The 27,995-nt window shown below is 41.8% G+C and overlaps 1 protein-coding gene across 4 annotated transcripts; it reads right to left on the bottom strand.

The window, feature by feature from the left end:
* Positions 1 to 426: 426 nt before the first annotated feature.
* Positions 427 to 26,339, bottom strand: dot1l (DOT1-like histone H3K79 methyltransferase). 4 transcript variants are annotated; one of them, XR_007034835.1, is made up of 29 exons: positions 25,949 to 26,339; positions 18,383 to 18,426; positions 18,193 to 18,267; positions 17,925 to 17,988; positions 17,235 to 17,463; positions 16,924 to 17,018; positions 16,280 to 16,342; positions 16,123 to 16,178; positions 15,621 to 15,700; positions 15,320 to 15,388; positions 15,120 to 15,226; positions 13,555 to 13,596; positions 13,372 to 13,467; positions 13,011 to 13,236; positions 12,712 to 12,825; positions 11,794 to 11,885; positions 11,515 to 11,616; positions 10,941 to 11,078; positions 10,626 to 10,751; positions 9,903 to 10,345; positions 9,702 to 9,789; positions 9,448 to 9,597; positions 9,096 to 9,138; positions 8,328 to 8,950; positions 7,867 to 8,072; positions 7,503 to 7,576; positions 6,741 to 7,421; positions 5,256 to 6,060; positions 427 to 4,603 (listed from the first exon to the last, which is right to left on the bottom strand). XR_007034835.1 is itself a non-coding variant. In XM_047343157.1 (28 exons), exons 1-28 carry the CDS (start codon positions 26,027 to 26,029, stop codon positions 5,426 to 5,428), a joined length of 4,842 nt encoding a protein of 1,613 aa, XP_047199113.1. In that variant the 5' UTR covers positions 26,030 to 26,339; the 3' UTR covers positions 427 to 5,425. The 4 variants fall into 4 exon arrangements, 3 of the variants coding, with proteins under 3 accessions (XP_047199113.1, XP_047199115.1, XP_047199114.1); XM_047343157.1 differs by having other exon boundaries at positions 427 to 6,060; XM_047343159.1 differs by lacking the exon at positions 5,256 to 6,060 and having other exon boundaries at positions 25,949 to 26,338.
* Between the last annotated feature and the right edge of the window lie 1,656 nt (positions 26,340 to 27,995).

Genomic DNA, 27,995 nt, shown 5'->3' with positions numbered 1-27,995 from the left:
ATTAGTTTTAAACTTTAAACATTTTCAGTCTTTTCAAAAGTTTCCCTTGATTTCTCAGAGAATTATTCATGGATCTTAATTAACAAAAAAAAAGGCAATTTAAAGAACTGATTTTAATGTTTCATGAGTTATGTGCCATTTGGTGCAGATCCAAATAAAAATCAGGATCAAGTGAATTTAAATGTGGTTTTACAAAGCAACTGTTGGGCCTTGGTGGAGGTATATGCTGAGTGTCTGAGTTCCAATTAAGTTTGATGTCGATAATCAAAACACACCAGCGACGAAGAGACATTACATTGTTTTTGTCTATTTGTCTTTGGTCTATTGCCATTGTTTAACGCTATTGTGATGCTATTACTGCTAAGTGAACGCATCATACATGAGGGAAAACGGAATCACATAAATAAAAGCCACAGCACAACTAAATGAATTCAAATATTATAAGAAACATTTTTATTAATAATCATAAAACGCAGAAAAAAACCCATTAATTCCATTTGTTTCATTATAACATCTTAGGATAAAAGCACCAACACCGAACAGTAACAAGTTTTCAATGAAAACCCGGGGCCTTTTGGGAAATAGGTTTGCCGTTATTGCACCTCAAACCTGCCCTGGCTTCACCAATCAGAGATCACAATACACAGACTGCGGTTCACGCTCGGCTCTTTTAACATCAGTTCAACCCAACAGAGGACGGTGAACCTCCTTGTTTAGAGACATATCAGACAGAGGCTTTTGTGAGATGAGGAAGAGGCTGAAAGTCGTGGCCGTGTCACAGCTTCTCCAGATCAGAACGACTTGTGTAAAGCTAATTAAAGCTGCGTTTCCCCGGAGAGGCTGCATGTATGCGACAGTGAGAATAGATCTGAGGAGACCTGACTAAATTGTTACCTTGACATGCACTTAATGAGGAGCTTGTCCTGGTCCTGAGTTTGGGGGGGGGGAATACTGAGGGACTTCATCGCGGCACGAGATGGTGTGGTGCGATTAAGTCGTGGCGTGCAGTAGTTTAAATCTTTTGCATCGTTACAAGCATCCTGGGAAGTTCCTGAGTTTCAGACCTTTGGCAGGATTTAGAGTAAACGGCCTCGACTCTACAGCTCTCACAGGTTATCGAGAATTCATGTACCAGGATGGAGATGAAGCTGGAGAACTGCATCGAAGCTTTAAGGTCCAATCATGCTCATGCACCAAAGGACTTTGATCACAGCACCTCACCCCTTTCAGTGATTATACAAGAGGCGGGTTCAAATCTGTGTAAAATAAGTGTTCCCATGAACTATTCTCACCGTCACACACATCACAAACCCCCCCTCCATGTGAGAGAAACTTCTCTAGGTTAGACTGTATTATCCAGAAACCCGCCAGGCGAGCTCGTGTTGACTATCGTTACCCATGAAACCCTGCAGCACAACAGGGGAAGAGCAATGTTTTCGTATGAATAGCTGCAATTTCCTTGTTTTAAGTGAAGGAGAGCACCGTGCTGTCTGTCCAACAAGTAGTATTAAAAACTGACAGGAATCTGAAGACACAGTTAGAAGCAGAACATGTAATTGTAATCGTATCAAACATCAAGAATAAGAAAAATCATAACGTCAGACAATAATTACAAAGGAGCTCTCAGTGCTGGTAACAAACGGACTCTATTGTCTCTAGTTATGTTCTAAAACGTCTCTCTGAAAACACGCTCATGTTCGCACAGTGAGTGCACAGGACAGGAGTTTACTATAAAGCTTTGATTATTATTAGTCTAATTTTCCCTTAGATATGCACCATCAAGTGGGAACATAAAACCACACACACTGAGCTTAAGTGTATCCCACTATCAGAAAAATAAGCTTTGCTGCTCACACACACACGCTAACACAAGTGTTTTACATCAGCATGTCTCACAGTATGCTTACTCTACATGGGAGGGCCTTGTCAGTAAGACATTCACTTTAAGCACCAGTAAAGATTTCATTGTCGTTTGGAAACAGAAGCACCATTTTTCCTGCAGAATCTGGGTTGGTGTGTATATATACATATATATATATATATATATGTATATATATACATATATATATATATATATATATAAAAAAGGAAATAAAAAGAAACCGACATGAAAACTTCTGCTAAAAATCGAGATAACAGTTCTAGAGCTTGAATCTAGTTATGTTCAAGTCACAGCACCTTTGTGTGTTGAATACACAGTTTGTGAGTTTCTAGTTCTGTGGCGTGTGTTTTTAAGACGCCGTCTATTAAGGTCCTGCGGTGGCAAAGCTTCGCTCTCCCCGGCTTCAAGCCTCCTGTTTAACAGGTTGAATTTAAGGGGTTGCAATGCCAGCACCAAAATACCCCTTTTGACTTATATATATATATATTTACTCATTTATACATATAGACTGTATATAGAGACTTATCTTATATAGCTTTCTGTTTTATGCTGGAGACATACAAGGGGAAAAAAAAACATATGTACAAAATCAGTGTGTCTTGTTAACCTACAGATATGTGACTTACTATTGAGAAAGCGGCCGGACACATGTTAAAACAGCTGTGTGAGAAACATGAACAGAGGCCCCTGTTTACACAGTATCCATCTTAAGATGGAGTCTACACTTGTACACGAGGCGTTCAAAGACAAAAGCATATTAAATATGAGAAAAGGAAATGCCTAAAAAAAAGGCTTTTATAAACGTCCCTGTGTACAGCACCAAGTGTTCGAATTGTTTTTATGTTTTCACTAATAGAAAATAAATAAAATCAGGCACAGTCCAAATTTAGCACCATGGTTTTCAGACTGAGTCAAGTACACACACTATTGCATTCTACACTGTCGACACAATTCAGGATTAAAAGAAAAAATAAAAATAAAGAGAAAAACAAATACCAAGGCAAAAGAAGACTGATGGCATAAATATAATCATCTAAATTATACACAACTATACAGTTGGAGCATGAATCACATTCACAGTACAAACATTGTTTACAAAAATAACAAATTACACAATAAAAAACAAACAAAAAGGTGTGAAAAGAGTCCAGTAGTTTGTCGTGGTTATGTGTTTTCCCAGTGTGTGAGGATTTGCATGCATGAGTGTGTATCTGTGTTGTAAAATGTATAAACCCACATTTTGCTTAAACCTGCGACAGCAGAGATAAATATGAATAAGTTTAGCATAAGAAAAGTTAAAAATTCCTGCTGTGGCTCCACAGATTAGTGTGACTTATCAAACTGACCGGAGGAGGAAATATTCACAAATACAATAAGTTCAATTGTCTGTGGTTTTACTGTTTTTCTTTTACACCTGGATTCAGTTTTACTTAACAGTGCAGCCACGCCCCCCTGACCTGGGATTCCATAAGTGTGGCTAACAATACACAAAAAACACAGAGCACCATCTCATTAAATCAAATTCCATTGGTCTTATTAAAATAAACATTAAAATGTACTGTGCTAATGAGTCCGACTCAGTGTTCTTGTCACCCCTGGAAATGATTCACCAAATTTTCAAAGTGAGTTTGACGTCAGATCATTTTATGTGAAAGGTTAATTTACACAGATTTTCTCTCAAACTCTTCATGTGTCCGTTAGAGAATGTGACATGCACCTGATTATTGTCACCAGAGAAACTTTCATTGATATGTTAAATATCTCATATTAGAAGATAAAACACTGAAACAGTTTCCATTACTCACAATGTGAATTAAATGGTTTGGCTGAAGTTAGTAGCAAAGAAAAGAGATATTAGTTCTTGGTTTTGTGGGTCAAAAATGGCAGACCTTAAAGTGAATAAGATAAAAATAGAGCAAATCATTCACATAACCGGAGTTTATGGGGTGTCAATAATCCAGCCAGAGTGTTTTTGCTACACTAGTAACTATCTTACTATCCAGTGTGAAGTTAGACCAAAATATAAAGTTCCTCAGTTCGTCAAATATGCTTCAACAAACACCGAATTTTACTGAAGGAAGAAAACAAGCAATAGAGCACGCATGCAGAGAGGGAAGGCTGCATGACATGTGAGCAGAGTTCAGTGAACTGGCCTGTGTGTGTTTGTTTTAATGTGTGCACACACACAAATTGAAATTTGGACAGAGGATGACACCAGATGAGATTCAGCTCTAGAAAGTTGGACTGTGTGCTTTTATCGGTTGTTAAATGTTACATAAAATCAATCAGAACTGATTATTTTGCCGAACACTAGTTGCTATAGTCGTGACTTAGACAAATAAATGACAACCTATCATAATGTTGAGGGCGTTAATGTTAAACCACAGAATCATTCAGGTCAGTCAGTGCTGGGCAGCAGCCAGTGCTGGGCAGCAGCCAGTACTGAGCTCAAACCAGCATAATCCACTAACAACACTCCTAACATTTACATGACCAGTACCAATGAATTCTGCTCAAGCTAACCATAGTGGTGGTGCTGGTTAGTGTGTGTGTATGTATGTGTGTGAGAATGTGTATCAGAGATCCCACTACAGAGGCCGGTCTTGCAGGCGGTTGGGTAGTGCAGACATTTTGAAGCACCAGTGAGTGAGGAGAGTGCCTTGGTCCGCACCTAGACATTTGCATAGTTTATTTTTTGTTGAGGTAGTTTTCATCAGTTACCTGGTGGAGCAAAGTAGAAAAACACATGAGTGATCACTGGCTAATAGATTCAACACAACAAATAAACAAATGAGTCAAAACAGAACCAAATCATGACACTGTCAAAATCCTAATGTATCATCCAGCACACACAGTCTAAAACAGTCTTAGAAAAATTTGATGTGAAATTAATTCAATTTGTTCTAGAGTTGCCGCGGTAGTCGGTTGTACACTTTCTTCTTTTTTTTTTTTATAGACATAAGACTTTGGCTCATTTCGTTTTATCAGTGGTGGCTCTAATTATCAATATTGAGTCTGATACTGGAGTTAGACAGAGTCTTATCACATGATGAGGAGAGTTTATCGTCAAGGATGATCAGCCTTTTGAGTTAAAAGATAATTAAAACGAGAAAGCGATGCAGAGCTCAAACTTTACAATGACAGCTTCAAAACTTCTAAAAGACCTTTTATGTTATTATGGAAACTGATCCAACACAAGTTTATTATCCACTGGGTGAATTTCTCCAACTTGGCATCCCTAATTTGTTTATAATAATAAATCGGGTTAATATAACTTATTCACTTTAATTTGAACAAACATATTTCATTTGAGTTTTACCAACTTTTTTGGGGGATCGTTCAACACATTTTTTAAACCTTAGATCTGTCTTACCTTGTTCAATCAGAACAACAGCTTGTAGGATCACAGGAAAAACAGGTTTCCTGTCTCTCACTCCCTACCAGTCTCTCTCTTTCTCTCATTCTCTGCCTCTCTCCACCTTCTGATTGCCCCTTTCCCGCCCCCCCTCTGCATTCTCCCACCTCCCCCCCCTCCCCAAAACCCTATCTAGGTCGGGAGCCGGGGAGCTGGGAGGCGATGTAGTTTCCATGCATGCCCTGAGTCCTCCACATGCTCCCGCCACCACCTGAGCTTGTGGCCGGTGGTGGAGGGGGCAGCCGAGGGGAGTAGTGCACTGTGAATGGACGAGACGAGGAGGAGGTGGACAGGGAGGAAGAGGAGAGGGAGGCAGTAGCGGCAGCAGAGACAGAAGCAGAGGTGGAGGAGGAGATGGAGAGAGAGAGGGATGACTGTCCTCTCTGGTGATGGAGAGAAGAATGGGAGAGACGGGAGGAGTAGAGGGGGTCTGACCGGGACGATGGTGGGGCGTCAGAGTGCGTGGGTGCTGAGGAGGAGGGGACGCTGTGCAGGGGCGGTGGAGGGGGCAGGGACAGCGTGGGAGGAGAGGGGCTGTGCAGCACTGACTGAGTGCGGCTGTGCTGAGCCTGTGAGAGCGGGAGAGGTGAAGACACGGAGGTCAGGCGTGTGGAGGGCGGCTGGGGGGAGGTGCGCTGCTGGGTTTGGGAGGAGGTAGAGGAAGAGGAGGAGAGACTGAGCAGAGAGCCGAGGCCTCCAGAAGCAGGCAGCGCTGCCCCAAACTGATGGGAGGACACTGTTGGAACCACGTGGTGAAATATACCTGCAAATCGTACAGTAGAAAATGGAGGGGGGAAGGCAGGGCGAGAGAGTGGAGAGTGGGGAGTGGGGGGCAGATAATAGTAGCAAAGAGAGCGAGAAGGAGTGGGGACAAAGAGAGAAGCAAGGACTGAGCCAGGTTGTGCATAGCGCCAAGCCAGTCTTTAGACAAGCACACACAAAGCAAACTGAGTCAGTCCACTGTGGCTGTGGTCGGACAAAACCAAATCCACAGGGCCAATTCAGGATCTTATCAAACTTAATCACAACAGTGTTGATTTTTCTGGGTAGATTTTAACTTACAGGTGAACTGACTCTGACGTACAACTCCTACAGATACACCCATAGAAAATGACAAAGGAGTAAAGTATGACTTGGGTAAAACATGTTATGATTCATGGCCAATTAAAGATTTCTACTGTCGTTAAGAATTCAATTGGACAAAGTGCAACATTTTCCAAGGGTGTTTCCAACTGCAGCACTCAAGCAGCCAGTCCATGACAAAGCGAAGCAGCACAGACTCAGTCAAACTGTCAGACTGAGTCCGACAGAATGACAGCAGCAGTAGGCCTCCACTTACCAGGTCAGTTACCTCAGACCCCTGGTTAAGACTAAGCCCTCACTCTAACTGGTCAACAATACAGAGACAAAACTATACGTGATAATTGAATCAGCGATGCTCACCTCCAGCCGCTCCCCCTGCCAGCCCTGCACTGGAGAAGCTTCCCATGGCAGAGTGTCCGTTGACGAGCCGCGGGGTCCCAGACACCGTGGACCCGCCTGTCTGGGCCCCGAACAAGGATTGTAACACTGATGCCCCTCCAAGCGGGAACTGGGACCCCAGGTACTGTCCCACAGACGACCCCGTGGTTGAGGAAACTGCTACAGGGCTGCCGCCCACCTTCCCACTCAGAATTCCCCCTCCACTGGTAGCAGCTGCAGAGATGAAGAGGTTCTGACTGGCCAGGCTGCTGCTCGTCTTCAGATCCCAGTCACGGGGGGTCTTCTGCTTCTGGTGGGTCTGGCGCTGTTCAGAGCTGCCGCCTCCCTGAGCTCCGCTGCCTCCACTTCGGCTCCCTGCCTCCTGACTGAGGAAGGGATTGGGGGTCATGTAGCTGGACGACTCTCCGTCACTCCCTTTTCTCACTTGCTGATGTTGTTGTTTGTGGTCAGAATCTGAGTCTGTCCCCCGGCTGGAACCCCCCATGCCGAAAGGGGAGCCCCCCTGTCTAAGGTCAGAGTTGGGTTGCTTTAGGTCAGATATAGGTGAAAAAGTAGATTTCCATTTGCTGGTAGAGGACAAGGAGGATGAAGAGGAGCCTTCACTACCTGTGCTGTTTCCACTGCTGCTACCAGATTTTCTGCCTGGTGGTGGAAGATAAAAAGAACAGTTGACATCAAGAAGCTTTTATTTTAACGTGAATTCAAACATTTTCTTCAGCGTACCTCTTTCATTATCCCCTAATCTACTTGGTCCATCCCTGTTCTCCAAGGATATAGTTGCAATTTTTCTTTCAATTCTGGAGGAAAAAGACAAACTCAGTAACAGGAGGCTTCAAAATGTGTGTGAACATAATAAAAACTGCAAGAGTTGATGCAATCAAATGACACAAAGTCATGTTTTTTTATTAAAACATCAAATTAGATGATTGATTTGCAATAAAAGTAAGGGGACATGTTGCAGTTGGCATCTGGATATGACACAACTAACAAGACTTCGGAAAAGAGAAAAATATCCTGCAGCTATAGAGGAAACCTCACAACAAGGCCAGCTCAGCAGGTGTACTGTACTAATTATAATGACTATTACCGAGAACTAGAGCTGTCAGCAGGGTATCCTGAGTCATCGTCATCCGAGCTGGGGGGTGAGGAGTAACGACTTGTGCCATTGAGCTCCAAGGGCCGCTCTCTCTTCAAGATGGGAGGCTGGTCCAGGTCAGGCCCACTGGGGCTACGGCTTGATTGTTCTGGTGAAGAGATGGCAGAGATCTCCAGAGGCTGGTTGATGTTGTTGACCTGTTGGGATGAGGACATGATGATCACACCTAAATGACACTCATGGATGATATTGGGTTGAGAATAATCACCTGCCTGTAAAGTCAAATTATTGCAGCACATGGCCTTATGTTAGTGACTATGACTGATAGTATTATTGTCATCATTATGCAACGTTATAGAATCATAATATATTACAAATCGGCACTTTAACAATCAAAATAGTTTCATATTGCTCCCTGCTGGTTTCCATCTCAAATGCTTGTGGTGACTCACCATGGTGTTAATGTTGAGTGGTGATCCTGAGGAGTGGGTGTTGGAGCTGAGCCCAGGGAACGACCTCCTCTTTGGGGATCCGCTGGCCGTGACAGGCCCCGCAGAGCTGCGTTTTCGTCTCCCACGCTTGCGTCCCTCCTGAGAGCCGAGGCTGTGAGAGGAATGTGATGACAGCATATGTGTGGGGGTGTGTGTGTACTGTGTGCCAGGCGACTGGTGATGGTGGTTTCCATGGTTACTGTGGTATCCCTGCTTGGCTGAGTTGCCAGTGTGATGGTGGAGGCGTGATCCTCCGGCCACGCTGCCTCCACTGCCTGACGAAGTGGAAGACGTGGATGAGGAGGACGAGGAGAAGAAGATTCTCCTCCGCAGTTCACTATCCTGGGGCTCAGTGTCAGATTCACCTCCCTGGCGGTCTTGTCCATCTTCTGGAAGAATCCTTGGTGGTCCGTCTGCATATTGGAGCACCCCTCCAGTACTGAGTGGGGGGCTTTGGATGGGACCTCCTCGACCTATGGGTCCTGTCAGAGGAGCATTGCTGTGTGGAAGAGGTGATGAAGAAGCACCATTATGGTCCTCAGGGTGGGGACCTCCATTCATCAGCCCTGAGCTGGATGAATATCCTAAAGAAAGGGATAAAGATACACAGGAGGAGAAGAAAGGCAGTTATCAAATGCAGAACACAACAGAAGGAATTAATAATATCTTAGTCATTATTGTTAGGTGTGAATGTATGAAAACATTGAGTAGTTAAGAGGTAATCCTTACCATTAGTCTGGCCTGACTGAGAGACGGGACTGGGAGTACTTCTCTGAAATTATGGACCCAAAAAATATATTATGACATGAAATCATAAATAAAAACAATGTAAAATGTGAGTAAATAGCTGTTCGTACAAACCACGTGTGTACATAAACCTTATTTCATATCATTACACCTACAGCAGGGCACCAATGTTAGTGGCCTAAACTAAGGTACGAGAGGGCGTCCTATCAAAAACTTTGTCCTACAACAAAAAATTGAACAGGAACACTTTCAGTAATGTTCAAGTACATTGGTTAATAGAGATAACAAAAAACTGGTGACTGTGCCAAAGTGAAACTGTCGTGAGGGTACTCACCAGTCTCTCAGCTCGGCTGGGTAGCACCACGCTGGCCAGTGGAATGCTGACAGGTAGTTTACTTGGGTGGACAGTGCTCAGGGGGATGCTAATTGGAAGGCTTGTGATGCTGTTATCAACCTGAACAGATGGACTCCTCTCTTTACAACCCTTTAAAAAGAGACCAAAGGGAAAATGTGCTGACGGTGAGAGAACTGAAGATCACAAGGGAGTTAGGAAGTTGAACGGACAGTAAAAGAGAGATCAATGTTTACCCTGTCTGAACTTTTCTGTGCATCCAATGCATTGGGAGAGGGGCAGTTCTGTTTGGCTCCAAGTGGTGAGTTAACACCAACAAATTCCCTGGAAAAAATAAAAACAAATGGCAAAGTTTTACTTCCACTAGTTAGCAATTTGTTTCTTTAGGGAGAAACTTGAAGACCTTTGAAAACTGGGAGATTCTCGCGCCTACCAACCTGTGCATGGTCAGCCCCGGACCTCTTAGGTGCATTGAGGCAGTGGGGTCCTGGTTAAGGTGCCTCCGCAAGGCAATCTTGGCAGGGGAGAAGCGTGTGTAGTCAGGAAGAGTGTGGAAGGAGCTTTGCTGCCTCTGCCGAGCGTCAGGGGCAGCGGGTAGTACGATCTCGTGGTCGGGAGAGATGGGCAGGTAGCGCGAAAGAAGCTCTCCCTTTGTGCTGGCGCGGTCGAAACATGGTGAGCTGGTGCCATTAATGGAAAGCTCTTGGCTGACACCATTGAGGGCTGGGGCAGAGGACAGGCCGAGCTTTGAGGAGTCCAAGTCTGTGGAAGAGCGCGATTCCAGGCTCTTCCTGTATGGGGAGCCATCACAGGGGCTGTACGACTTGAGCTGAAGCAGCTCCTGCTGCCGCTGACTTTTCTCCAGCTCCACAATGCTGATCTACAAACACACACCAGGGGGAGCCATTACACAGGAAAACAGGTATCCAGTGATGATGTTGACATGTCTAGGAAAAAAAGTGATTCAATAAATCTTCAATTCATTCATCTCTCAGGTGATAAGTTTAATGCCCATAAATATCTCTGAAGAGACAGAGCGACAGATGAAGGAGGGAGGGGACAAAAGAGAAAACAGCAAATGTGGAGCATAACAGTAGAAGAAAAGAGAAATTCAGGCATTTGGAAAGAGATCTGGCAGAATCAGGAGGTAGACTTTGTACCTGCAGCTCCAAACAGTGTCTCTGTTTCTCAGATATTTGTCTGCGCAGTGCTTGCTTCTCCTTCAACAGACTCTCTAAACACAAAGAGCCCCAATCCAGCTTCAGCTCCTCACATCGAGACTTCAACTGAAAAAACAAACAAATCTACAGTTATTTATTTGCTTTTCAAGAATACTCAAGTGAAAGTAATCATATTAATACTGCCGGCCATTATCGTAAAAACTAGAGCAGGAATGGTATCAGGTGTGAATTACTGGATATGCTGCTGGAACAACGAGGTTTGGGTTACAACACTAAAAGGCTCTGAGGTCTCACCAGTAGCAGGCTGTGGTCTCTCAGTAAGGCCATGTCTCTCTCAAGCTGTTTGGTCTGCTCTTTCAGCTGACGGTTGTGAGCCGATATCTCCTTCTGGGCCTGCAGCAGGTCTTCCGCAGTCAGGGCTTTCACTCCCAGCTGCTCATACACACACAGCACAGATACACACATAAGCTTTTTTTCCCCAGACATGACCTGCAGATAAAGTCCAGAGAATTTGGTAGACTTCACCCGCAATTTGCTTTTCACATAAGCACAACACAGCGGGAGGTTTTCTGCACAGACACGTTCACAACAGCAACAACTTTGCTGATGCTTTAGTTATCAGCCTGCTAAGTGTATTCAGGGTATGATCACTGTAACCAAAGTAATGTCATTATTATGTTATGCTAGAGTTTGAGCATTAGTGCTTCTGTGTATCATTGGATTGAATTGCTTTATAATAAAAGAACATTAGAAGGATGGATCAAGGACTTGACAGGAGATAGAAAAAAAGTGCAAATTTCTGGATGTCGGTATAAGATAGTTTATAGGAATGTTGTGTTTAAAAGGACAACACAGTCGTAGTTCCTACCTCATCTAGTTTAGTCTGAAAGAGACCTTTGATCCTGTCCTTGTGAGAGTGACAGACAGAGTGGAGTTGCTCCGCCTGTCCCGACAGATCCCTGTGTTTTTGCTGCAGAGACATAAACAAGAATACAGTTAAGTGGATGGACCAAAACAGAGCAATCAGCTATTTAAATTACTTTTGCAGATATATAAAATGTACTTGAATACATGAAACCTAGAATATATTTTATCAAAATTGCAGCAGTAGCCAATCAGTAGCGTATGTAATGACATATCTTAATACCTTCTCCTGTTCTAAAAGCTGCTGCAGGTTGGAGCGGTACTGAGGAGTCTTCATGTAGGCCATAAACTGGATGTACTGAACTTTGATGTTATCTGCGAAAAGGATTCAAGACACATGGGGAGAAACGAGAAAACACAAATACATTATTAGTTAGACAGAAAGCCACATCTACACTGATATGTTTTTGATTTAAAATGCATAATGTTGGCTACATTTACAGCTGACATCCACTCTACTATTTATGAATACTCTGGGATTGTATTTCAGTCAGGTGGGACAGAAACAGAGACCTTTGGAGAAGATGAAGCAGACACCCACGATTTCGTCCTGAATGGGTCTTATCAGTCAATCCTTATCTTTCCCTGATACATAACACTACTATTATATGATCCTTTTCAGGAACAAAACAAATGGCATCAGCCTTGACTACCAACAGTGAATGCAACATGGATAATGAATGACAAACACTGCTGACCTGGCTGTCTTTGCTAGCAGCTGTTGTGCAGCTAAATAGCATTTTAAAAATGCTGCAACTGCCAACATGTGCAGGAGGCATTAGGATGGATTATTGTTACAATCCCCATAGGAACGTGCATGCTAAGTGTACATGAATGACTATTTCTGATTCCGAGCTAAAATATTTATCTAAATCGGGAAATTTTTATTTTAAAAATGGCTTAGTGTGTACATATCCTTAAAGTATTTTTGATTCAGTCAAGGTAACGAGTTTTATCTCACTAGGCTTTGTAACTCTCCTTCTGACCTCATTTGTAAACGAGTAGACTGTTGTGTTAACTTATCATAAACAGATCACCTTTTCCAAGTCGTTTTAACTGTTCAATGTTAATCAAATGGATTTCACAAACTGCATTTCGTTGACAGAGTTGTTCAAGGTCTGGTGCATCTTCGTAGGCTTACCTAGCAGTTGTTGCAGACCAGGCGGAGTCTGGCTCAGCAGCAGTTGACTAGAGGGATAGTGCTGGACCTTGGGAGGTAGCTGGTAGAAGGGACTCTGAGGTGGCCGGTATGCATCTGCACACACAGTAAGCATGTTGAAGTTAAAGTCAAATGAGATACACAGTGATGTAGTTAAGAGGACATTTGTCTCTTCTGTGATACGCAGCTTAAGATTTCCATGAATGGTCTTATGGTTCCGTTCGGAAGGAAGGAAACTGATATCTCATTATGTGTGCGTGAATATGTGTGTGAGCTCTGACCCTGAGGGGGTGCCGCAGAAAGGGTCTTGGCGTGCAGCAAGTCCAGCGCGCTCTGATTCTTCTTGTTTTTCTTCTCGGCAGCCGGGGCAGCTTTCTTGGGTCGGCCGCGCTTCTTGTTGTTCAACTTTCGACCTTTGGACAAGATCCGGGTTCTCCTGGGTTTGGCGGAGGGCTTGACCACTGTCACCAGGCTGGGACGCTCTTCCTCCCCACAGGAGTCCTGTTGCTGTAAAACATATAAACACACACATATTCACACAAAGAGGACAGGAACCTCTCCTTGCAGAGTTAAACAGACTGAGGTGTAAAATGACACATAATATAGCAAAATTGAAAACATGTTGTGTAAATCATGTCCTACCTTGTTTTGTTCTTTCGGTTTTGTGGGCGTGGTACTATTGCTTTTATTGTCCTTCGTGTCTTTCTGCTGACGTCGCCGAGCAACCTCTTGCTCCTCCTGATACGAGATGAACCATTTTAGTTTATTTTAATACATACATTGAGGGACACTGTGTTTATACTGAGGAGGAAGAGCAGGACTTACCCTGAGTTTAGGATTTTTGAGACTATGAAAATAGTTTTCAAGCTGAAAAAGATGAGAAGAAAATTAGATATTTGGGTTAGGGTTAGTTAAGTCTATTAACATTATTATAGAAAGCTTTTAGCTATTATTTTTAGTGAGTTTTTGGGTTGGTAGACATGCCAGATACCCAAATTAACGTGTAGAAGCACCAACGAAGTGGAATTTTCATGATATGTCCCCGTTAACACTTATACACACTGATAATTTTTTTGTCTGGAACCTGATTTCAAATGTCGCTGTAACTACAATAATCACAAAGGAAAAAAATATTATATTATTTTACTTAATATCTCTTCACTTGAAATCTCTCATTAAATTAAAAATAAATGTGTAAAGTCAAACTCATTCAGGACTATTTTTAAACTAAAGGATGCAAATGACCTGTAACGTGATTTAGAATTTCATCAATTTTAGTAACTTCAGTGATTTCTCTTATTCATGCTTCAGCTTTTTCACACAACACAAGAGACTCAAAAGTGACATTTGATCATTTACCCTCCTAATATATATTTAGTGCATATTAAGAAACAAAACACATTCAAAGCTGCATTTAAATGGTGATGACAATTTCAGCCTTGTGTTTAAAGGCTGCGCTGATGTGTTGCTTTAGGTACTGGTGACACATGAAATACAAAAAGTTATCACAATGCAAACCATTTTCTCCTTTACTTCGACAATAAAAAACTGTGGAAATAAAGATCAACAGTGTAAAGATGATTCTTGTTACAAACAGATACACTACAAATGAGTGCTTATGTGTATTTGAACTGCTACCACAGGGTCTTGCCACATAACACTGCATTGTGGCATTCAAGTTGTGACGTGGTTGAACTTTCCTTGGGATAACTATGCATTTTGTGGCCCCCCTGTTGCACTGCCAGAATGGCCTCATTGAAGTGAATGAGTGGGCTGCATATTCTGATAGTACAGTCTGTGCAAGTCTGCATGTGGCCTAACTCTGTTCGGCTTGACCAAATGCCATTCTCTGAGGGACAAAAAACTACAGCCACATCCCTACTGTGACACTGTTACTGCTTCAGTTGCATTTCAAGAAGTTCCACCACCAACATTATAAAGAGCGAGTACAGATTGTACAGCTGTCTATGTCAAGTGGTAACACAAAACACATCAACACATGCAGATTGTTACCAGCACCTATTAGGCAGCCTTGCAGCTGTCTCACTGGGATTCCCACTGGTTACCGGGTATTACTTTAACCTACTGCCAGAGTGACACACACTTCAGTATTATCTATTGGGCTTGTTTCACCTTGCATAACCCTGTGTGTTCTCTCCTCAGATTGATAACTCCTGAGACTGACTCATTAAGATAATAACAGCTGCTGTTACGGAAGCCTGCCTCTTGAGCTGAGGTTACTGTTGGTGTCTAATCTAGTGTGTATTGGCACATTGTAGTGTTTTATTAGTCACAAGATTTCCTCTGCTAGTAGTTCTAGTCTCTGCATTTGTGTCCACCTCTAATCACCAGTTACACGAGCAGTGATGAAGAAAAGTTTTAGGACTTACTATGGTGCGGTCTATGGTATGCAAGTAGTAGGAAACTGGTTTTCCAGTCCAGGACACAGAGCCCCTCAGTGGAGAAAGCTCCACCACACGCATTATTGTGCCAATATCTGCAATACAGACAGAAATGCATACACATTATATACTAAACAAAAGAAGCTTTAAACAATAAAATCTGATTTTTCACCGATTGTAATACTTACCACTCAAGTTTCGACTGTTTATTCTAAAATTTAAAGGTGCAAAAGGTTTGGAGGAAACTATTTTTCCACCTGCGAATAAAAAACAGACAAAATAAAGATTTATTTCCTTTGTAGTAAATTTTAGACACTGTGCAGTCAAACATTGTTTCTTCTTAAAAAGAAAAGGGACAATTTCCCCCCCCCCCCGAACTTTGAACTTAATATACTGCTGCTGTTTTGAAGCTCACCTAAACAACCCATGGCTATAATCCACAAGGAGTATCCACAATCATAATTCAGTGTTTAGCTGCAAAATACTAACCTTCCTTCATGTTTGCAAAGCGCTCCTTCAGCTGGTGATCTACCTCTGGACCAAAGGCAAAGTTATTCACAAAAATAATACTGCAAGACAGACAAGAGGGATATATTAAAGACCTACAAAACATTTGTTCACCAAGCAAATAGTACATTTTGAGAGAGGAAAAGGTTTAGCAACATAGCCAAGGGACAGAAAAGTTAATTACATTTCATCTAAACATTTCTAATGGAAGTGCTGCACAGGATGATCTTTATCTGGGTGACCCGAGTTAAACTTGTTCATTCAACATGGCGCTAGAGACTTTATACCAAACATCACAACCAAAATATTCGAAATACTTTTTGCCAGTGAACAAACTGACAGCTTAAAACGTTTTCGAAAGGTAACAAGGACTACATTTCCTAATTCCCTGTATCAGTTTAAACTTAGTTAAATGTTTAATGGTGTCAAATGTATGGAGATTGTGTCTTTCAGACCGTTCCTGTGACAAAGTTTGGATTACCACCTTGTGTTGGCAATTCTGTCTTTCCATTCCTCAGAGAGAAAATCCCCTCTCTCGAGCTGGAAAAAAAGACTTAGGGTAAAGATGCTGAATACCTTCGTAACTACTATGAAATATTTGGTGAGTATAAGTGTGTTAACACTTCACTCAGTCAACTTACTGTGTATTCCCCATGTTTCTTCCCATACCATTTCATCCACTTTTTAAATTCTTTATCCATGGACTGAAAGAAAGAATTTAACATATGATAATACAAGTACAAATTCAAATTAAACGCTCTGTGTGTGTACTAGAGGTGGTTCCAAGAGAGAAGGATGATGTACTTATCTAGAGATTTTTAGTGTATTTTACAATCATAAGTAATGCTGAGATTTTAAGTTGTATTTGCAGCCGTATAGTTTAACTGAAGTGAGACTACTTGCACATAAAGACACATTTAGACTAAGAATAGTTCCTTGTACTATTTTGCAGGTTGTTCTTAGACATGTTTATTGCACAGTGGCATGGGTGTGTTGCTAAAAGAAATTAAAAGAAAAAAGAAAACGGAATCCTAAGGTTGAAACCAGTATGAAGGCTGATCAGACAAAGACATCCCACATTGGAAAGACTTTTTGTCAAACCATGCTGTTAAATTGCCAAATCTTTCTGCAGATCTAACTGCACTGCGTCAACACATCATTTTACCGACTAAGGAATGTATTTTTGACAGAGTGGTGTTTTTAGAATGAATTCAGCTATAGTCTCATGTTTCTCTGCTCCCTTTCTGCAATACCATCTGGTCCTGTGAGTTTTAAAAGTAGTTACCTCTGCATAGGTGGCTGGAATGTCTGCTTTCTCCACCCCATAGTAGTGTTTACAGTTAGTTGCTGCTGCAACCTGCAGCACTACCTGTCCAACTCCTGCAAACAGGAAACAATTTCAAAGTAATAGATTCATATCTTATACTAAAGTTATACAACCAGGCTGTCAACACCAACACCCTGACCAAGTCTTGCAACTCTACCCATCTTGTCTTTTTAAAGAATCAACACCTTATGGTGTCTTTTTTTATCCACTGCACTAAACCTTCTAATTCTTCCGGAAACCTGGACGTCCCAAAATAACAGCGGACTAACCACTGCCGAGGTCAACAAAGGTGTCATCTTCCATCATTTCCATCTCGTCAATGATCTGAGCCACCAGGTCAAAAGACGTCTCTCCGTACACCTCAGGGGAGAAAGGCTCATAGTTGTTCAGCTTCTCCGGGTCGGTCACTGAGTGGTTGTACACCTGCTGTAAGATGTGTCTTAGCAGTCCGTTGGATGGACGCTTGTTCAGCTTCATGGGCTGGGTGGTCCCCTTCCACTATAAGAAGGGATTCACATTCATTACTATACTTATTCACAAACAAAAACATACAAAGCAAGTCATAGAGGCATTTCGCTTATGCGTTATCAACTTACAATGGTCATTCAAACATATGTCTAAATCAGCATTCATTTCAACCACTATTGCAGAAGTTAAAAGGAAAAACTTTACACTAGATGCTCTCTGAAAAAAACTGAACATAAATTAACAAAATTCAATGAATGTTTTGTCTGGACACAAGTATTCAATATACCAGAGATCATCTGCTCTGATGAAAATCTTGATTAACAACTAAATCTCAAAACACCTAAATTCATTTACCTACTGTACAGGATGGCATGTGTCATAAATTCAAGTCACACATTCAATGTAGACAGATACAGTATTTTCCACTTTTAGTGTTTTAAGTTTCATAGCAGCAACACAACACTGAAAACCCTTCACACAAATAGACTCACTAGCTGATGAATGCTGTCGATGGCCCTGTTGTACTTGTCGCACAGTCTCTGCATACTCTCGAAGCTGTGACACAAGACACAAAATTAAGGCAATCATTTTGTATAAGATCAAATCTAACTTGCCAATACAACATATATTTCAGGCGTGATTTTGCCATAATATAAAGTGCAGTATAGTCATTGTTTTTTGGACAAGTCCTTTCATTATTATCTAAAAAAAAAAAAGAATCAGCGTGAGCTAAAGATTGTCACGTGACCCGCGGCTCACCATTTTGTGTCGTAGTCAATGAGAACATAATTTTCCATTGCCAGTTTGAGGTCTGGGATCTCCTCACACACCCACCTACAGAAAGTACACACATAAGACCATACTTTCATTATGTACCTGACACTGTCACTTACAGTACATGTGAATGTGGACACATACAGTACATGAGTCAGAGACTGGAAATACTAACCGTATGGTCTCGATGATTTCATGAGCAGCATCATGGTGTTTATCCTGAAAACAGAAAAGAGGGACACCATTCCCATCAAATTCAAAAGAACGATAAATTATGGTCATTGCCAGAAGCTGAAATTGTATCATCACCTCTAAAAAACAAAACAAAAAGTGGACTGGATTATAGCCTTCATGTTCAGTGTTTATTTAGACTGCACTGGTTTAAAGGTTCAGTGTGTAAGATTTAGGTGAAAGGGATCTATTGGCAGAAATTGAATATAAAATAATCCTAGTGATGCTTTCACTGGTGTGTTTCATCTAATTTGTATGAATTGTTGTTGTCTTTACCCTAGAATGGACACTTTATATCTAAAAAAACAAACATGTGGAGCAGGTCCTCTCTATGGAGGCTGCCATGTTTTTTACAGTAGCCCAAACTGGACAAACGAAACCTTTTGAGTTTTTATGACAACTGAAGGCTACCACAGGTTCTCTTTCATGTTTGGAAGGGGAGGGTGAGGTGTTCATCTGCAACATGCAACTTCACCACTAGATGTCACTAAATTCTACACATTGAACCTTTAAAATGTACTTAATAAAGTAGCAGGTGGGTGTAGAAAGCATAAAACAGTCTGTTCAAATGTCTTCCTTTGAATTATCAAAAGAAATCTACAGGCCAATACAGAAAACCCAATACCAGCAATAAACTTTAACAAGCTTCTAGTGGCTGAGTATTAATTGCACAGTAGACATGTTAACATAGACACCAATTTTCAGATATTAACCAGATTAAAAGTAATAATCAACTTAAGACATGGAGTATTCCGATCTTAGTCGCATTATGTAGACATGTATAGGTCTTAAATAGCATTAAAGTCCTACATGAGTTTTTACAGCATATATGTAATTTCAAACATATGTCAGTAAGCAACTGCGTGACGCCGTGATTAGACAATGCTCTCTACATGTAAATGAGAATAAGAATGGAATATTCTTGAGGAGACATTCTGACCATTGTTCAAACAGAACTGCCTCAGCTCAGTCAATTCCACAAGTCATTCTCTATTTACTTCAGTGTTTACAGTCACCTAGCTTCTACCAAGTGTCACCTGGCAGATTGCCACTGTGACATGATCCTGTAAAATACCTTGCTAAACCTGGGAATTTATTTCCCAGGTTTTCGATGTTGTTGAGTCCTTCAGGCCCAGAGGCAGCAAAGCAACCATTAATCATGATTCTCCCTCCACCCAATCTCTTCTCTGGAATGATGTTTTCACGCTGGTATGCGGTTGCCTGTTTACAACATGTGTAGTTCGGAGTGTTTCTCCAAAACAATTCAACCTTAGTTTCATCAGCCTGAAAAACATTCTCTGGAGCGTTGTGGAATTTCTTTGGCAAACTTAAGGCATGCATGTGACGTTTTTAGGAGAGAAGCAGCTTCCTCAGTAATGTCCTTCCATGGACACGTTACTTAATGAAACCACGAACCATGATTTACCATTATTTAACCATGAGATATTAACCAGCTGCAATCATTAAGCCTTAGCTGATACTCTGGGCTTCATTTTTACATTTCTGATCATTCTGTTTTGTTTTCAGTCATCTTAGCTGGATACCTACTAGAGAGAGTAGCCACATAAATAAATCATCTCCATTTATAGTTTGTGGACTGATGAATATTGAAACACTTTGAAATCCCTTCCAAACACAATTCCATCTTCATACAAATAAACAATTCTTGATCTGAAGTCTTTTGCCCCCACTCTTTTGCAAGACACTGACTAGACTCCTGACTTCAGTTTTCCTCGTTAGCCGACTTCAACTAACGGACTAATTTATCAAGCAACAGTTTTGTTATAAATTTTCATAAAACACTGATCACCAATGAGGACCCAAAGGAAGTGCTGCTATTCCAACTGAGACATGCAAAACATATAGAACTTTGAATAACAAACTAGATACCATAACAGCCAGGATTAGAGATGTACAGCAGTCAAATAAAAGTTATTTGCTGTATCTCGCAATGTTTAAGAAAGTGAAACAAACAAACCAGCCAGGGTGAAAACACAACCTCCTTGGCAGAGGTTTTTACTGAAAGGCAGCATGTCTAGTGTTTAAAGACACCTTGCTTTTTTTGATTTAATCCTTAATTTCTTTTAATGGGGCAAAATAAATATATTTATCCATTTCCTATTTCAATGGTTTTTTTATTATGCCACTAATGACTTAAAGATGATCACAACAAAGTAAAGAAACAACATTTTACTTCAAATAAAAAATGGGATGGTCCCGGGCTGGTGAAGAAAAAATATATACAAGCACACTGAAATGACTTAATCGAAGCTTCATGTTACAACAGTGCAATGCCCACAAATAGCCGTTCATCCTCTCACTGGATCAACATCTGACAGGCGTAATATCCACTGCACACACACACAACTCTGAGAACCACCAGTGTCACTGGACTCTATTTTGACTGCTCAGAAACTCTGTCAGTGATTACAACACACTATTACACAAGCATGTATGTTCAGTGTTGTCAGTAGCCAAGTATCAAAGCAGTAGTATGTAGACACAACATTCGGATAAGCCTTAATTTAATGGCCTTGTCAAAAATAGTCAGCATGGTGTAAAAGTGACTTTATGAGACACGAAATCGAGAAAATGTCCTGACAACTTGGTCCAGACATTTTCCAGAGTTTTTATTTCACTGATGAAGAAAGCAACAGGAGATTGTTGGGGTTAGATGCATTCAGAATAACAGGATAATCTCTGGAGTGTTCAGGTGAGGACTGGCATATGGGGAAAGCATGCAGGAGGCAGGACATGATGTATAAATTCCTTCGCAGATATCACATGTTTTTGTTTGAAGCAAATTGACACCGGTGTCAGGCCTTATTACCAATTAAGCTATCAAATGTTGTCTTTCCAAGTTGCTATCTACATCAGTGTCTTTTGCAAGGGGGCTGGCAGGAAAAACTCTGGAGAATACGCGCAGCAACTGATCAGACATCTGACATTTCAGGAAATTATCTGGAGTTCAGTGCATGTCTGAAAGCAGCTTTAGTTACTTCTTAACTATAAAGTCAGTTTACAAACACAGGTGGAATCTAAAGGATAGAAAAACACTGTACAAAAACTGTATTTTAATGAGGGCTTGGACAAAGGGGGTTATAGGCTTTCTTCCTTTTGCCATTAATGCAAACTTGAGCTCAAGCACTGTTAAATAATGTTTTTTCTTTGTAAAAATGGCCTTGGACACAAATTATAGAGTGACTCATAATCCAAATCTGTTTCTGCAGTAGTTTTCAATGCAGACACCATGTATCTGAGGTTAAACCTTTGTCCTTGTAAATCTAAATTAAACTTAATTTCACCTGGAATAGCTCAAACCTTCCTTCAGGAAATGGCTTCAGTAAATTCAAGACTCAATAATACCAATTTAAACCCTTTCTGAGGAAACCAATTTAAGTTACACTGGTTTAAAAGACACTAAAGTCTAGATAAAATCTTTATAAAATGTAATAATATACATTTTATTGATCACATATAGGGAATCTATAGTTACTAATGTTAGCTGGAATGTGCAGTTCTGTGGCAGTAAGAGGGCTCAAGTTACACCCAGAGTAAAGCCAGCCTGAGCCTGTTGCCGGAGCTGACCCACTGACCCACTTTCAGTCTCCTTCCTCAGTGCACTGCCAAGGAGAGCCTCTGGTGGAGGGGAAGAAATGGGGAAATGAAGGGGAGGAGGAGAAATCAGAGGGTAAAAGAAAACAGGGTAAAAGGAAAGAAAGTGAAAGTGAGAAGAGCTGGAAACTGTGGAGAGTGGTGGTGGGGGGGGCCTGGCATTTGTCAGCTGTTTGAGGCCTGGCACAGCAGCCCCAGCTAACGGCTCAGAGCTCACAGCCTCGCAGCTTCCCGCTCAACACTGCCCGCCACTACTCTGCAAACTTCCGCCAAAGCTCAAACATGAATGCGCACACATGCTCAAAGATGTATGACAACACAGGAAATCTTGTACTATTTCTGTCAGCACAGAGTTCCGGTTCTAACTTCATTATCAAGCTAAAAGCTAGCAGTGCTGCTAATAAACGGAAGGAGCTACAAATCTTCTTGAACAAACAGTAGGCACGACAGATTTAAAACACTGTCATACTAGAGAGGGAAGGTGTTGGAGGTGTGTGAGTGTATTGAAGAGAGTGAGAGCGAGCGAATGAGATGTTGAAGAGGGGGGGGTCACCTGCTCGCACAAAGACGGCACACAGCAACACCAGCACAGGGCTGTTGCTAAAAATAAACACGATTTGAAAGAGAGCGTCACACAAAAAGAACACGAGACTCTCTCCCTGCTACGAGTACGACTGATGCACTTGTGACTCCTCCCATGGAAACCACATTCAGTCCCTCCTTACATCAGTGCTCTGTGTCATGGTGTCGGGGTTTTTACACCACGCACTGCTCCACTACGTACTGTATACCTCATCAGCCCTCGAGAACAAATGACTAAGGCAGGCGTGCCACTCCCACACTTTTACAACTCCTACCACGAAATACAGCTAAGTCAGTGCATCAGTATATGAAACAAGATACTTGGGCTTGTTTTTTTTCTGACTTTTAAGCAAAGATATGTGGGAAATTCTTTTGTGTACATCATCAGATGGTAACAAACATATTGCTCCACGGGGGATGTGTCTTGACAGATGAGCACAGCAGGTCACATGTTGATGACACTGAGAGACTAACACAGCTGACCTGCATTGGCAGGCTGCCTGGCTCCAACTTAGAAACACTGTACAATAAAATCACTTCAGTAACCACAGTGACAAGACAGCAATTATTATGGTACATTTTATTTTTTTCCATTTCAGTGCTGCAACAACAGCCTACTAAATGTTATACCTCTGTTAAGCCTCTGATTTTACTACAGTAATTGCAGCCTTGTAAATAATAATGTGAAGTCCACAGGTAAGGATCAAACCCAAACACACTCAGCCGTACTTATCTAGCAGTGGTGTGTGTTTGAAATGCTATGTAGGGCTGGTTAATGCCCACACCCACAACCAAATGGACAAAGAGCTGCACCACACCAGACGTGCGCTTCATATGGAAGCATTTACAGATGCACAGATGTGGTCATTTAGTGAGACGGGGTGAGACGGGGAGAAACAGACGAAACACAAAACCAAAGAAAAAGAAAGAAAGCCTATTTAAATGGGCTGGGTTCTGACAGCCTGCCTTATTCTCCAACAGCCGGTACAATATCCATGTTGTGTGTGTCAAAACACAGACAGCACATTGTCCATGCTCTGTGGGTGAGATAAGCAATCTTAATGCTCTGTGGGAGAGAAGTATGAATCTACACGGAGTGGGATCTGTTGCTGCCAGGAGGCGGTTCAACGAGGCTAAAAACTGATCATGAAACGTGACTGGAAAAACACATTGAAAGGGATAGTTCATCCAAAAATGAAAATTCAGTCATTATCTACTCACCCCTATACCGATGGGGGGGGGAAGTGATTGAGTCCACAAAACACTTCTGGAGTCTCAGGGGTAAACTTTGTTAGAGCAGAATCCAATACAATTGAAGTCAATGGTGAGTCCTCCTTCTTCAGATGTAATAAAACAACAGAAAAACCATAACATGCCTCCATACTGCTCCTGTGGCGTCATCCAAGTGTCCGGAAGCCACAACATTCAATTTCGAGGGGAAACGGCGTAATTTACACCAAGTTTTTAGCCTAAATGTCCGCTGATATCTACCGACGAGGTGCATTCAGGGAGCCTCAGAAATGCTAACGTCCTCCAGCTTAGCCACTTCTGGTGGACGTTTAGGCTTGAAACATGGTGGAAATGACCTAGTTTTGAGTCGATAGGAATGTTGGGGCTTCGGGACACTTGGATGACACCACACAAGCAGTACGGAGGCATGCTATGTATTTTCTGTTGTTTTATTACATCTGAAGATAGGTCACTAATCAGCTACACTGTTTACCCCTGAAACTCCAAAAGTGTTTTGTGGACTCAAACACTTCAGATAACAGATCATTTCTGGGTGAACTATCCCTTAAAGGCCACTTTCTGGCAAGTGTTTGTGAATTCTTTTATTATAGCATTGTTGAAAAGGAGCAGTCACTTCCACCCTCCTCCCTGTAGAGCTGACCATATGGACATGAGAGGAGGGACGAAGAGAGAGGAAGTCTTTCCCCTTTGAAAACAGGAGGAGAGCTGGGCATAAATAAGCTCCATATTGCAGAACTCGACATGCAAGCCCATCAGCTGTTTCTAATTCAGCACATGGCTCAGTATAATAGACATCATGCAGGTCAAAAGTATATTAAATTCCACACATACTTGTTCTTATGTTTATCCTCACTCAACCATAACATAAGGAAATAGGCGAGGCTACAAATATCACACTCTGGCGTGATGTACCGGGAGGGTGAACTCTGTGAGCCAAAGCGGAGGGGAACTTCTAACTCTGACTCAATGACTTGAAACCATTTCAGTTCACGCTGGAATAATGGGATTTACACACTAGATAATGGAAATGAACTAACTACACCACCAGATAAGGTCACGTGGGTGGAGAGGAGATGTACGAAAGACCTCACAGACATTCTGAGAAATTCTGCTCTTTTTTTTTTCTTTCAGTCTGTGCTGCCTGTCTCACCGCAATTACTATAAGTGAGAAGCTCTGTTTAGACTAAAAAGCACCACAGTGCCTGCAACCGCTTCCTTTTCCGCTGATCTCCAATGAGTCAACTGCAACCAGACACTGAGGAGCTGACAGCCTGCTGCATGGAAACACAACTAGGAGGAGAAAATAAGTCCCTAATTAGACCAGTGTGACTATAACTGGCTCGTGCACAGACCGGTCAGGGGCTCGGTGGATGTTTGAGAGTTCAAACTACCAAACATACCCAGCTGGTCTCAGTCGTAGGGATGTCAAGAGATAAGAAAACAACTAAAAGGCACTCGAGGAAAACAATACTGCCTTACACGCGTGCAGCACTGACTTCACAGGACACCCCCCCACACACAGTACATATTTCTATATGCATTTGTTTTGTTTGATTGTTTACTAGCATCACGTGGTGGATCCAAGGCATAGAAAACAGGCATAACACAGCATTGTACAACTTGTGTGTCCTTACACCATGTGTTACAGATGAGACATTAAGGTTTAGAACTGAGACACATGATGGAACAAGTAATGTAAGGACACGGTGACTGGGTGTGGAACGTGGTGTGTTTATGTACACACCATGTTGTAACTGACTGTCAACGTCTGGCTCAGTTATACTTGTGGCTACTTCTGCTCTGACACGATAAGTCACACACTGTATGTTTTCTATTTCCGGGACTTATCGGTCTGGAAAACCAGCTCAATATGTTCTCGGTCAGTGTAACAGGCTGGAACACGGCGGCTGTCAGCGCCTGGACCAGTATGACCTGATTCCCCGGACGAGCGTGCCGTGGCTCCCTCTGCTAGCCACTATTAGCAAAGAGCTAGCTAACAAAGACCAAAACAGAGAGTAAATGTGGGTGTGTGACGGGTGGGTTCTGGAGGGGTAACACTTACATATACTGGTAAGGGCCACGGGTACCCTGCGGGTTCTGCTCCGACCGGCGATTTGAGCTTGAGCTCCAGCTTTTCTCCCATTCTACACTTCACGGCGGCTTGGCTGTGATGGATAGCTAGCTAGCTAGGCACTGCTCTCGGTTAGCCAGCTGGTCGGTTAGCGAGCGAGCTACAACGTGAACATTTCGTGGCACCGAGACGTTGAAACGCGTGGAATAAAAAAACCGACGTCGACGCTGGTCCCTTGGTGAAAACGCAGACAAAGCGGCCGAGTGTAGAAACGTGTCCGACTCGGTTTAACGGCGTGAATAAAATTCTTTCTCATGTCCACTGGCAATAACACCTCGTCCGTATCGCCGCCATCTTGCCCGGCATGAATAAATATGGCAGGGGGCCACTGGCAGCGGAGGAGACGCAGACGTCACCAAGGGGACCGTGATGTCAGCGAGCGTGAGCACGAGCGAGCACACGTCCCACGATGCGTGACAGCGTAACCACAGCTCGGTGTAGAACTTACACACACACACATACAAACACAATATCAGTGCGACGGGGGAGTCCTGGTAAAATGAGCAGCGATGAAGTGAAACCGTTTCATATATAAACACAAGCAGGGACAAATTACACACACACACACACACATAGATATATACATATATATATATATATATATATATACATATATACATATATATACAAATATATAGAATATAAACGCTTCTACGGGGGATTCCTGGTAAAATGAGCAGCAATGAAATGAAAAAGTTTCATATATAAACACAAGCAGTGACAAATTACTCACTCAGAATCAGAATCAGAATTCTTTTATTGGCCAAGTATATTTTCACATACAGGAAATTGACTTGGTGTGGTTGGTGCATCGGACATAAAAACAACAATATATATATATATATAAGTAGAAAACAATATATATAAGTAAAAAACAATATACTCACACACAAACATACAAAAACACATTTAAAACAAAAAACATAAATAGAAACTGAATAAGAATCAGTGGCTAAAATGAATTATGGAAAATAAAAGCCTGTGTTGAATGCAATGGATTGATGAAAAAGGATAAAAAGAGAGTAACGATACACAGTCACTTATTATCACAGTCATTTGAATGTCTCTTCTAACACCTCTCTCGCTTTCTCAATCAGAAGAGGGTTTTTTTTCTACATGACGAAATCTATAGCAGCAATTTGACACCTCAGTATAAGTTGCTGTACCTCAGGTGTTCCAGTTCAGTAGGCACTAACCTCCTGCTACACCTGGACGTGATGCACGCACACTTGTGAGACAAGAGGGCACGTCTGCTGTGAGGGAGGTGCAATGTTGCAGTGTGTGTATTTCCCCCCTATCAGCAAAGGTTGACTCCCTGGACTTTGGTATCAGTTAATAACACATGCTTAATTTAGTAGACATTTCTCTTGTAATCTTTTATCAGAGGAAGACACAGTTATGAATACTGAATTCAGCATGAACTTATCAAACTTATGACAATATGTAGCTGACCTTTGATATATAAACGCAACAACACTTATAAAACCCACACTTACTCACACAAAGAGAGAAAGAGGGATAACAAACGTGTGAGATGTTGTCAGACCTGAACGTGGATCAATAGTCCAGGACTGATCAAAGTCCTAAATTAAGAAATCTGTGTCACAGTAGCATTTTCAAACTAACGTTGTTTGTCCCACTGTCTTAAATCAGACCGTTTAAATGGACAACACTCTTAGTATAATATGAAAAATAATTCATGTTCACGAATAAATTAATTTAACAATTGTTCTACGCATAAAAGTAAATAAACAAAGGAGCTTGAGAGACATTAAATTCACTGATATTCACAACAATCTGTTACATTACTGCTCAGCTCTGTATGAAACATCAGTCTTTTGTACAATTAATGCACTGCATAGTTTATAGAAAATGCATTTGTAGGATAGTTTCTCACACTGCACGTGTTGTGCCGAACATGGCTATCATTCAGAACGGTGCAGTTAAAGATAATTAAAGCATGTTGAACTGCAGCACT

This window comes from Hippoglossus stenolepis, chromosome 14, assembly GCF_022539355.2.
Source record: "Hippoglossus stenolepis isolate QCI-W04-F060 chromosome 14, HSTE1.2, whole genome shotgun sequence".
Taxonomy (NCBI): domain Eukaryota; kingdom Metazoa; phylum Chordata; class Actinopteri; order Pleuronectiformes; family Pleuronectidae; genus Hippoglossus; species Hippoglossus stenolepis.
Note: the sequence above shows the minus strand (reverse complement) of the source record. Positions and strands in the feature narration are given on the sequence as shown.

Coding starts and splice junctions, on each gene's coding strand:
- dot1l (XM_047343157.1), bottom strand. CDS start 26,029: ATGGGAGAAAAGCTGGAGCTCAAGCTCAAATCGCCGGTCGGAGCAGAA. Junction 18,427..25,948: donor CGTGGCCCTTACCAGTATAT/GTAAGTGTTACC, acceptor TTCTGTTTTCAG/GATAAACACCATGATGCTGC. Junction 9,790..9,902: donor CCGGGGCTGACCATGCACAG/GTTGGTAGGCGC, acceptor TATTTTTTCCAG/GGAATTTGTTGGTGTTAACT.